At 37.7% G+C, this 12,001-nt stretch overlaps 1 protein-coding gene across 3 annotated transcripts in view; it reads left to right on the forward strand.

Annotated features, from left to right (window-relative positions):
• The window catches only part of HGF (hepatocyte growth factor), an 84,216-nt gene that overhangs the window by 60,871 nt on the left and 11,344 nt on the right, over window positions 1-12,001 (forward strand). For all 3 annotated transcript variants that reach the window (XM_081535616.1, XM_081535617.1, XM_081535618.1), the window contains 2 exons: window positions 1,204-1,306; window positions 9,282-9,415. In XM_081535616.1, coding sequence (XP_081391742.1) covers window positions 1,204-1,306; window positions 9,282-9,415 — 237 coding nt within the window. The remainder of the gene's footprint in view (window positions 1-1,203; window positions 1,307-9,281; window positions 9,416-12,001) is intronic.

Raw genomic sequence — 12,001 nt, forward strand, 5'->3', positions numbered from 1 at the left:
ATGGACTGGCTCGAAATTGGGAAAGGAGTACATCAAGGCTGTATGTTGTCACCCTGCTTATTTGACTTACGTGTAGAGTACAACACATGGAATGCTGGGCTGGATGACTTACAAGTTGGAATCAAGATTGTCAGGAGAAATATCAACAACCTCAGATATACAGATCATACCACTCTAATGGCAGAAAGGGAAGAGGAACTAAAGAGCCCCTTGATGTGGGTGAAAGAGGAGAGTGAAAAAGCTGGCTTAAAACTCACAGGCAAAAAACTAAGATCATAGCATCTGGTCCCATCACTTCATGGCAAATAGATACGAAGAAAGTGGAAACAATGACAGATTTTATTTTCTTGGGCTCCAGAATCACTGCAGATGGTGACTGCAGCCATGAAATTAAAAGATGCTTGCTTGCTCCTTGGAAGAAAAGCTATGACAAACCTAGACAGCATTTTAAGAAGCAGAGACATCACTTTTCTGACCAAGGTCCCTCTAGTCAAAGCTATGTTTGTTCCAGTAGTCATGTACGGATGTGAGAAAGAAGGCTAAGTGTCCAAGAATTGATGCTTTTGAACTGTGGTGTTGGAGAAGACTCTTGAGAGTCCCTTGGACAGCAAGGAGATCAAACCAGTCAATTCTAAAGGAAATCAACCCTGAATAATCATTGGATGGACTGATACTGAAGCTGAAACTCCCAACACTTTGGCCACATGATGCAAAGAACCTACTCATTGGAAAAGACCCTGATGCTGGAAAAGATTGAAAGCAGGAGGAGAAGAGGGCAACAGAGGATGAGATGGTTGGATGACATCACTGACTCAATGGACATAAGTTTGAGCAAACTCCGGGAGATAGTGAAGGAAAGGGAACCCTGGTGTGCTGTAGTTCGTGGGGTTGCAAAGAGTTGATCATGACTGAACAAATGAACAGCACAAAGTTTCTTTCTTTGATGTCCCTAAGAAGCACTTATTTAATTTTTCTTTGGATTTTTTTTTAAATTTGTAATTTGATGTACAAACTTTCATTTTAATTAAGAAGAAATTTGGCTAAAAAATATTTTATTAGATATAATTAAGTCCCTTTGCTTTGCACATATTTCAATGTGTTGCTTTCATTTTTATGTTGATTTTCATGAATTCATATGTTTGTAAAAATGTCTTTATTCTATACTCCCTAGTATTCATTAGTTTTCATATATTTTATGCTTAGATTGTTACCGTGGGAATGGCAAAAATTATATGGGCAGTTTATCCAAAACACGATCTGGACTAACATGTTCGATGTGGGATAAGAACATGGAAGATTTACACAGGTATGTAAATTTATTTCTTTAAATGTATAGTATATAGTGATAGCAGCAGATAGACGTATGGAGATACATTGGTATTTCTTTCTATTCATTTATCTATCTTAGTAACCTAATAGAAACATTAGATTGATTATTCACTGCAATTCAATATAACATTTTCTCCCTATGTGGCAAACAATTCAAACCAGGAAATATTTATTGAGCATTTACTGTGTGTTCTGGTCTATAACAGGTGCCTTGGGGACATTAACAAAAAGTAGACATATGTTTTGGCTTCATCTTTAAGCAGGATATGTTCAGATTGAGAAAACAGTTACACAACTTGATAAGACAGTGAATAATTAAATATCAAAGCTAGTGTTTCATATAGTACATTACATGATTATATTCTCATAATTATTTATTAATAGGAGTTTATAAAATAGATAAGTTATCATCTTCACATTCTTAGATACCTCAAAATTCCACTTTACTAAAAACCTATTGAGATAGGTTTCTCTATATACCTTTATTTTCACACACAATTTTTCTATAATTAATGGAATAGATATGGAATTGAAAAAGAAAACTATGTATTTCAGAGAATGAGATTTTGACATTGAACATATTCACAAAAAAAGCGGTTCCCTTCCACTTATCTTTCCCCAGCAAATAGCTAGTGTGTTTGAAATAATAAAAGAAATATGAGACATGTTTATCACATAGAAGAGATTTTTATTAAATATCCCAGATTATATGCAAAAGGATTAAGAGAAAAAAAGGTAGTGTCTTTTAATAAAATATCTACAACATGGTTATTTTATATGAGTTGTTATCACATTTGACCATCATAATTATATACTGAAGATAGTTCTATATGTGTGTATAGGAATTCAAGGATCTAGACAAGTTGACTCATTTTGCTCCCGGTTCCACTTTAAAGCTCTTATTCTGTTTCAAAATTTACTCACCAGTGGATTATACAGTTTTGATTGATTTACTGTCACGAACAGTGATAGTCCTAAAGCACTGTTCTCTAACATAAATATGCAATTCAAATATCTAAGCCGCACTTGTACTTTTAAGTTTTATAGTAGCCTGTCACTGTTTCCATTGTTTCCCCATCTATTTGCCATGAACTGATGAGACCACATGCCATGATCTTAGTTTTTTGTATGTTGAGTTTTAAGCCAGTGATTTCACTCTCCTCTTTTCACCTTCAGTAAGAGGCTCTTTAGTTCCTGTTCATTTTCTGCCATTAGAGTGGAGTCATCTGTATACCTGAAGTTATTGATATTTCTCCTGGAAATCTTGATCCCAGCTTGTGCTTCATCCAGCCTGGAACTCTGCATGAGGTACTCTGGGTCTGAGTTAAATAAGCAGGGCGACAATATACTGCCTTGATGTTCTCCTTTCCCATTTTGAACCAGTCCATTGTTCTATGTCCAGTTCTAACTGTTGCTTCTTGACCTGCTTACAGGTTTCTCTGGAGGCAGGTAAGGTGGTCTGGTATTCCCATGTCTTTAAGAATTGTCCACAGTTTGTTGTGATCCACATAGTCAAAGGTTTTAGTACAGTCAATGAAGCAGATGTTTTTCTGGAACTCCCTTGCTTTTTCTATGATACAACAGATGTTGACAATTTGATTTCTGGTTCCTCTGTCTTTTCTAAACCCAGCTCCTACATCTGGAAGTTCTCGATTCACATATTACTGAAGCCTAGTTTGAAGGATTTTGAGCATTATCTTACTATCATGTGAAATGGGAGCAGTTGTGGGGTAGTTTGAACATTCTTTGGCATTGCCCTTCTTAAGGATTAGAATGAAAACTGACTTTTCCAGTCTTGTAGCCACTGCTGTTTTTTTCCAAATTTGCTGGCACATTGAGTGAAGCACTTTCACAGCATCATCTTTTAGGATTTGAAATAGCTCAGCTAGAATTCCACCACCTCCACTAGCTTTGTTTGTAATTATGCTTCCTGTGATCCACTTGACTTCACACTCTGGCTTTAGGTGAGTGATCACACCATTGTGGTTATCCAGGTCACTAAGATCTTCTATGTACACTTCTTCTTTGTATTCTTGCCACCTCTTCTTAATATCTTCTGCTTCTATTAGGTCCATACAATTTTTGTCCTTTATTGTGTCCATTTTGCATGAAATATTCCCTTGGTATCTTTAATTTTCTCAAAGACATCTCTAGTCTTTCCCATTCTATTGTTTTTTCTATATTTATTTGCATTGTTCACTTAAGAAGTGAACAAAGAAATCTATCTTGTCTCTCCTTGCTATTCTTTGGAACTCTGCATTCAGATGGGTATATTTTTCTTTTTATCCTTTGCCTTCCATTTCTCTTCTTTTATCAGGTTTTTGTTAAGGTCTTCTCAGACAACCATTTTGTTTTGTTGCATTTCTTTTTCTTGGGGATGGATTTGGTCACCACCTCCTGTTATAAACCTCCATCCATAGATCTAATCTTTTTAATTTATTTGTCACTTCCACTGTATAATCAATCATAAGGAATTTGATTTGTCATATCTGAATGGCCTAGTGGTTTTCCGTACTTTCTTCAAGTCTGAATTTTGCAATAAGGAGCTCAGGATCTGAGCCACAGTCAGCTCCCAGTCTTGTTTTTGCTGACTGTATAGAGCTTCTCCATCCTTGGCTGCAAAGGATGTAATCAATCTGATTTTAAATAATAGGTTTATATTATCCAGCATTTCTAAAGCTTTTCATTTCAATATGTATTTAATATAAAATTATTAATGAGATATTTTACATTTTATATTAAAGCTTCAAAATTTGGTGTGCATTTATAATTACAGCACCTTTCAATTTGGAGACCTACTACTTAGTCTGTAACCACATTTGGCTAGTAGTTACTCTATTGGATATTGCAGTTCTAGGACTTCAAAATTAAGCAGAATTTTGCCATCATGGATCTTATTCTCTAGTATGGAATGGCTGAAAACAGCAATGCCAATGCCATATTTTAAAAAATCCATTGTTGTTGTTATTCAGTCACTCAGTCGTGTCCGACTCTTTGCAACCCCATAGACTGCAGCATGCTAGGCTTCCCTGTCTATCACCAACTCCTGAAGCATACTCAAACTCATGTCCATCAAGTCAGTGATGCCATCCAACCATCTCATCCTCTGTTGTCCCCTTCTCCTCCTGCCTTCAATCTTTCCCAGCATCAGGGTCTTATCCAATGAGTCAGTTCTTCATATCAGGTGGCTAAAGTATTGGAGTTTCAGCTTCAGCATCAGTCGGTCCAATGAATATTCAGGACTGATTTCCTTTAGGATTGACTGGTTTGATCTCCTTGCAGTCCAAGGGACTCTCAAGAGTCTTCTCCAACACCACAGTTCAAAAGCATCAATTCTTCGGTGCTCAGCTTTCTTTATATTCCAACTCTCACATCCACACATGACTACTGGAAAAACCATAGCTTTGACTAGATGGACCTTGGTTGGCAAAGTGATGTCTCTTCTTTTTAATATGCTGTCTAGGTTTGTCATGGCTTTTCTTCCAAGGAGCAAGCAAGCATCTTTTAATTTCATGGAAGCAGTCACCGTCTACAGTGATTTTGGAGCCAAAAAAAGGAAAGTCTGTCACTGTTTCCACATCTATTTGCCATGAAGTCATGGGACTGGTTGCCATGATCTTAGTTTTTTTCATGTTGAGTTTTAAGCCAGCTTTTTCACTCTCCTCTTTCACTTTCATCAAGAGGCTCTTTAGTTCCTCTTCACTTTCTGCCATAAGGGTAGTATCATGTGTATATCTGAGGTTATTGATATTTCTCCCAGCAATCTTGATTCCAGCTTGTGTTCCATTCAGCTGGGCATTTCACATGATGTACTCTGCATATAAGTTAAATAAGCAGGGCGACAACATACAGCCTTGATGTACTCCTTTCCCAATTTGGAACTAGTCTGTTGTTCCATGTCCGGTTCTAACTGTTGCTTCTTGACCTACATACAGGTTTCTCAGGAGGTGGTCAAGGTGGTTTGGTGTTCCATCTCTTTCAGAATTTTCCACATTTGTTGTGATCCACATGGTCATTTTGTTATGGGACTGCAAAGAAGCCAGCCAGACTTAGATGGTTAGGAAGCTTTCCTAGTGGAAGGGGCATTAGCAGGATACACATAATTGGTAGGAGTTGGTCAAAGGAGTGTAGGAGGAAAAATCTATCAGGCAGAAGACACAACTTGTACAAAAGCCCTTCAATTGAACTGTTTGAAAATCGGAAATACTTTTATTAACCATAAGGTTTAAACAGTTTCATTTGGTCAGTGGCACAGAGAAGAAATTCTCCGGTGGCAAAGCCATACAAGCCCTTTAACCTCTGTTAAGGATTTTGGGTTTTATCCTAACCCCATATGGGTCCATTAAAGAATTTTAAGCAAGAATTGGCATGGCCAAAATTAATGCTCATTTTAACACTGGTAGTTTTAAAATCATTTTTAGAAATGTGATGGGGTGGAGGGAGCTCTTTACCTGCTTGTGAGAAATAACTGTAACCAACTCTGCCTTCAGTGATTCCAGCATTAGATGCTTGACAGTTTTATGGTGGAAGTAGTTATGCTACAGAAATCTGCAAGGATAGCCAATAAAGACTCTCTCCATACACAGTTCAAATTGCCCATTGCTAAATATTTACCAACATATCACTGGAAATTTATGACATATTTATTCAGGAACTGCGATGATTATAACTTTAATTCACTGTGTTTTGATTTGCCTTTGGGAATAGTTAAAAGTCATTTGGAAACAACTTGTAGGCTATTGGTGAATAAGTAAGTTGCATGGTACCATTTTGGTTTAAGAACAAATCTGTGACTGAGTGAAGAGGTAATGAGATGTGATGATTTTGTATGAAGACTCTGGAAAATGCTACATGTTCAAACACCTGATCTACAGCTGAAAAAAATGTGACTCTAGACAAATTAATTGTTCTCTGTGGATTTCAATTTCCTCAAATACAAAATGGCATAATTTTAGAGCCTGTCTCATCAGGTTGGTCTAAGTATGCTAGTCTACATAGTAGAATCTGTTATGTGCATGTCTTTCCTGTTTTATTGGTCCAAAAAGTGAACTTGAGTTTGGAAAGACAGTCCAAGTGTCTATGTTGAAGTTCTTCCCACATTTTAAAGATGACACATTAATTACATTCAAGCATGATGGTAATTAATGTTGATATTATATGAGTGGAGGGCTTCCCTGGTGGCTCAAATGGTAAAGAATCCACCTGCAATGCAGGAGATCTGGGTTGAATCCCTAGGTTGGGAAGATCCCCTGGAGGAGGGAATGGCAACCCACTTCAGTATTCTTGCCTGGAGAATCCCCATGGACAGAGGAGCCTGGTGGGCTACAGTCTATGGAGTCACAAAGAGTCTGGCATGACTGAGAGACTAAGCAGAGCACACATATGAGTGGGCATGGTCTAATAAAATAATATACAGCATTTTTTGCTTTTCTTTTGTATTAAATTTAGTTAAGATGTAAAATGAGATAGCCTGAAATGTTACTCAGTTATCTTTCAAAAACTATATCTTAAATGACCAGTGAAATTTTCAAATTTAATAAGTTTATTAGCACATTGTGTTTTCAGTGTATCTTCCTGTATGTTGTCATAGCAATGTTGCTAGTGAAGCTTGTTTACATGTTTCTGAAACATGAAAAAATAAATATTTTGCAATAGCTTGTATTTTTACACATTTTATAACTTAGAACTTTATCATCTGCTTTTTTCTTGCATAGTGCATTGTTACCTTCCCAGTATAATTATTTAATAGACACACTGTAATAAAATTTTTTATCATTTTATCTATGCTGATTCAGTTCAGTTCAGTCACGCAGTCGTGTCCGATTCTTGGGACCCCATGAACCACAGCACACCAGGCCTCCCTGTCCATCACCAACTCCCGGAGTTTACCCAAACTCATGTCCATTGCAAAGGCAATGGCAACCCACTCTGGTATTCTTGCTTGGAAAATCCCACGGATGGAGGAACCTGGTAGGCTGCAGTCCATGGGGTCGCGAAGAGTCGGACACAACTGAGCAACTTCACTTTCACTATTCACTTTCATGCATTGGAGAAGGCAATGGCAACCCACTACAGTGTTTTTGCCTGGAGAATCCCAGGACGGGGGAGCCTGGTGGGCTGCTGTCTATGGGGTCGCACAGAATCAGACATGACTGAAGCGACTTAGCAGCAGGAGCAGCAGCATGTCCATTGAGTCGGTGACGCCATCTAACCATCTCAACGTCTGTCGTCCCCTTCTCCTCCTACCTTCAATCTGTCCCAACATCAGGGTCTTTTCCAATAAGTCAGCTCTTTGCATCAGGTGATCAAAATATTGGAGTTTCAGCTTCAACATCAGTACTTCCAATGAACACCCAAGACTGATTTCCTTTAGGATGGACTGGTTGGATGGCTTTGCAGTCCAAGGGACTCTCAAGAGTCTTCTCTAACATCACAGTTCAAAAGCACCAATTCTTTGGTGCTCAGCTTTCTTTGTTCTCCAACTCTCACATCCATACATGACCTCTGGAAAAACCATAGCCTTGACTAGACGGACATTTGTTGGCAAAGTAATGTCTCTGCTTTTTAATATGCTGTCTAGGTTGGTCATAACTTTCCTTCCAAGGAGTAAACGTCTTTTAATTTCATGGCTGCAGTCACCATCTGCAGTGATTTTGGAGCCCAGAAAAATAAAGTCAGCCGCTGTTTCCACTGTTTCCCCATCTATTTGCCATGAAGTCATGGGACCGGATGTCATGATCTTAGTTTTCTGAATGTTGAGCCTTAAGCCAACTTTTTCACTCTCCTCTTTCACTTTCATCAAGAGGCTCTTGAGTTCTTCTTCACTTTCTGCCATAAGGGTGGTGTCATCCGCATATCTGAGGTTTATTGATATTTCTCTTGGCAATCTTGATTCCAGCTTGTGCTTCATCCAGCCCAGTGTTTCTCATGATGTACTCTGCATATAAGTGAAATAAGCAGGGTGACAATATACAACCTTGATGTACTCCTTTTCCTATTTGGAATCACTCTGTTGTTCCATGTCCAGTTCTAACTGTTGCTTCCTGACCTGTATACAGGTTTCTCAAGAGGCAGGTCAGGTGGTCTGGTATTCCTATCTCTTTCAGCATTTTCCAGAGTTTATTGTGATCCACACAGTCAAAGGCTTTGGCATAGTCAATAAAGCAGAAATAGATGTTTTTCTGGAATTATCTTGCTTTTTCAATGATCCAGCGGATGTTGGCAATTTGATCTCTGGTTCCTCTGCCTTTTCTAAAACCCGCTTGAACATCTGGAAGTTCATGGTTCACATACTGTTGAAACCTGGCTTGGAGAATTTTGAGCATTACTTTACTAGTGTGTGAGATGAGTGCAATTGTGCGGTAGTTTGAGCATTCTTTGGCATTGCCTTTCTTTGGGATTGGAATGAAAACTGACCTTTTCCAGTCTTGTGACCACTGCTGAGTTTTCCAAATTTGCTGGCATATTGAATGCATCACTGTCGCAGCGTCATCTTTCAAGATTTGAAATAGCTCAACTGGAATTCCATCACCTACACTAGCTTTGTTCATAGTGATACTTCCTAAGGCCCACTTGACTTCACATTCCAGGATGTCTGGCTCTCGGTGAGGGATCACACCATCGTGATTATCTGGGTCGTGAAGATCTTTTTTGTGTAGTTCTTCTTTGTATTGTTGCCATGTCTTCTTAATATCTTCTGCTTCTGTTAGGTCCATACCATTTCTCTCCTTTACTGAGCCCATCTTTATTCAGCCTTATTCCTCAGTTGAAGAACATGCTTCCAAACTGCAAGAACAACAACAAAGTCTCAAAAAATAAAAAGAAAAATTCACAGCAGGTAGTCTGTGTTTGCCTGTGATGAAAATTATCTTCTAGGGTTGTATCTTCTTGTTTTGTTTTTCTTGGACAAGATGTGTACTTCTTGGGTTGTTCCGAGTTTGCTGTTTATGCAGGCATATCTTCTGGGAACCAGATGCTAGTAAGCTGAATAAGAATTACTGTCGGAATCCTGATGACGATGCCCACGGTCCCTGGTGTTACACAGGGAATCCTCTCATTCCTTGGGATTATTGCCCTATTTCTCGTTGTAAGTACATTTTGTGATCTTTTTCAGGTGAATTATTTTTAATATGCTGCATGACCTAAAATGATAATTCAGTTGGAGGTGGAAATAATACTGGAGGGCTAGAGTTGATCCCAAAATAAGGATGCACTCCAGACAGCAATACATATACACACAATTTCATCTCTCCCCTAGACAAAGAGACATTTTGCTGACCTTTTGAAAGATATTTTTCCTCCCTCAAAAGATTCCTATTTGGAATCCAGAAGCAATACACGGCCATGGTTCTGACTGGGCTAGGAAGACTGCCTTGCTCCACCATCAGTAAACTTGATATTAGCAATGTATATTGATTCAGGAGGGCTTCCCTCATAGCTCAGTTGGTAAAGACTCCACCTGCAATGCAGGAGACCCTGGTTCGATTCCTGGGTCAGGAAGATCCACTGGAGAAGGGATGGGCTACCCTTTCCAGTCTTCTTGGGGCTTTCCTGATAGCTCAGTTGGTAAAGAATCTGCCTGCAATGCAGGAGGCCCCGGTTCAATTCCTGGATTGGGATGATCTGCTGGAGAAGGGAAAAAGCACTCTAGTATTCTGGCCTGGGTCGCAAAGAGTTGGACAGGACTGAGCGACTTTCACTTTTGGGGTTTCCCTGTTAACCCAGATGGTAAAGAGTCTGCCTGCAATGCAGGAGGCCCTGGTTCGATCCCTGGGCCAGGAAGATCCCCTGGAGAAGGAAATGGCAACCCACTCCAGTATTCTTTTCTGGAAAATCCCATGGATGGAGGCCCCTGGCAGGTTACACCCCATGGGGTCACAAAGAATCGGACACAACTAAGCAACTAAGACACACACAGGCTCTACAGCACAGGCTCAATAGTTGTGGCACACAGGCAGAGTTGCTCCTTGGCATGTGGGATCTTCCCAGATCAGGGATTGAACTTGTGTCTCCTGCACTGGCAGACAGGTTCTTTACCACTGAGCCACCAGGGAAGCCCTAATTTAAAAGTTTTTAAAACATATGTGTTCAACTAACATTTTTAAACTAAAAATTAGTAGTGTGGTATTGAAAGACTTGGGGGCATTACTAGTATTTGATTAAATGCTATTGCAGATAACATTTATTTCAATGCATTCTGAACATTAATTTCAACAAATATTTTGCTATCATTTCTCTAACTATATTTATAACCAGGATTTATTTACCTTTTATCACTAGTGAAAGCCTAAACATATTTATCTTCAGAAGATTTCAGTTCTTATCTATTTAACTTCAGCGATTGTATATATCATTTTCACACTGTACATTTACATTACAAAACATGCAAAGGTTTGCATTTCTTTTTTTTGTATTCCTTTAAAAAAATATTTACAAAATGATGTTATATATTTTAAGATTATCAAGATGCAAAAGTAAAACTGTAGAAATGTCTATATTTGTCTATACATGTACACACACTATATCTTAGTAGTAAATAGATATATATCTACTTATATAGTATCTAAGTATTAATTAGATATATGTTTAAGTATCTAAGTATTAAGAGAATACAGTGGTTTAGAGTTGCAACTCTGACTTCCTAGGTAAAAATTGTAGTTCTAACACTTTACGTGCCTTGGGTAAATTGCTTCCACTTCAGTTTGCATTTAGTTATTCATTTATTAATAATTTTAAATTGAGCTGTTCCGGTGTGCAAAGCCCTATGTAACATTCTAGGTATAGAAAATATAAACAGTGTCTCCTGTACTCAAATCATTTTCAATGTAGAGAGGAGACAGCTACATACCTAATCACAAATACAGTCATTTAAATACATACATATTAATATTAAAATATATAATGAAATGGGAATACAAATGTCAGCCTGGAAAATATGTGTTGTTCATAAAGTTTAGAATTTGAGTTGAAACTTTAAGGATCTATTAAAAGAAAGTTTTCTTTATGCTTTCACTAAGACCCCATGTTTGTTCTGAGGCCATATATCAACACATAGACACATACATCTCTACTGTTCCACAGGAAAAACTTTTATCATTGACAAGTTTTCCTTCTTCAAAGTTAAGTTGAGTCAATATAAACAAGATTTGTATCATATATAGTTGTTCAGATTTGAGTACTATGGTAGAGATATGAAGGAAGAGTAAAAGAGAAGTGAAAACAGTATTTTAAGGTAAAAGGGAAAAGGCCTTGAAAGCTGCAGAAACTACAATGCTTTTAAAAAATTTGCAATCTAACAAACTGCCCAGAATATTTAGAAATCTGACTTTAAGTGGTATTACAGCCTTTCTAAATATTGGTTTACAGAAACAAAAAAATATATATATATAATTATTAAAGCCTCTAAATTATAATATCTAAACATTTTAAAAAATTAAAATATTTTAGTGAGGCACAATAACAGACTGAATACTTTGCAGAACTATTAACTTGATGCTTAGAAATAGGAAACTTGATATGCAATTAACAATACAATGAATATGCAATCAATCACAGTGCCTCAAAAATTTTTAATTTCGGAGATTAAACTCTTTTGTTTTAACAACTTCGGTTTTCTGTTTTGTTTTTTTAAGTGCCCTTTAGGCTCTATCCCAAATGTTATCTTATTAAACAT

The sequence above is a fragment of the Giraffa tippelskirchi genome, chromosome 10 (assembly GCF_054371585.1).
Source record: "Giraffa tippelskirchi isolate mGirTip1 chromosome 10, T2T-mGirTip1v1.2.pri, whole genome shotgun sequence".
Classification (NCBI taxonomy): Eukaryota; Metazoa; Chordata; class Mammalia; order Artiodactyla; family Giraffidae; genus Giraffa; species Giraffa tippelskirchi.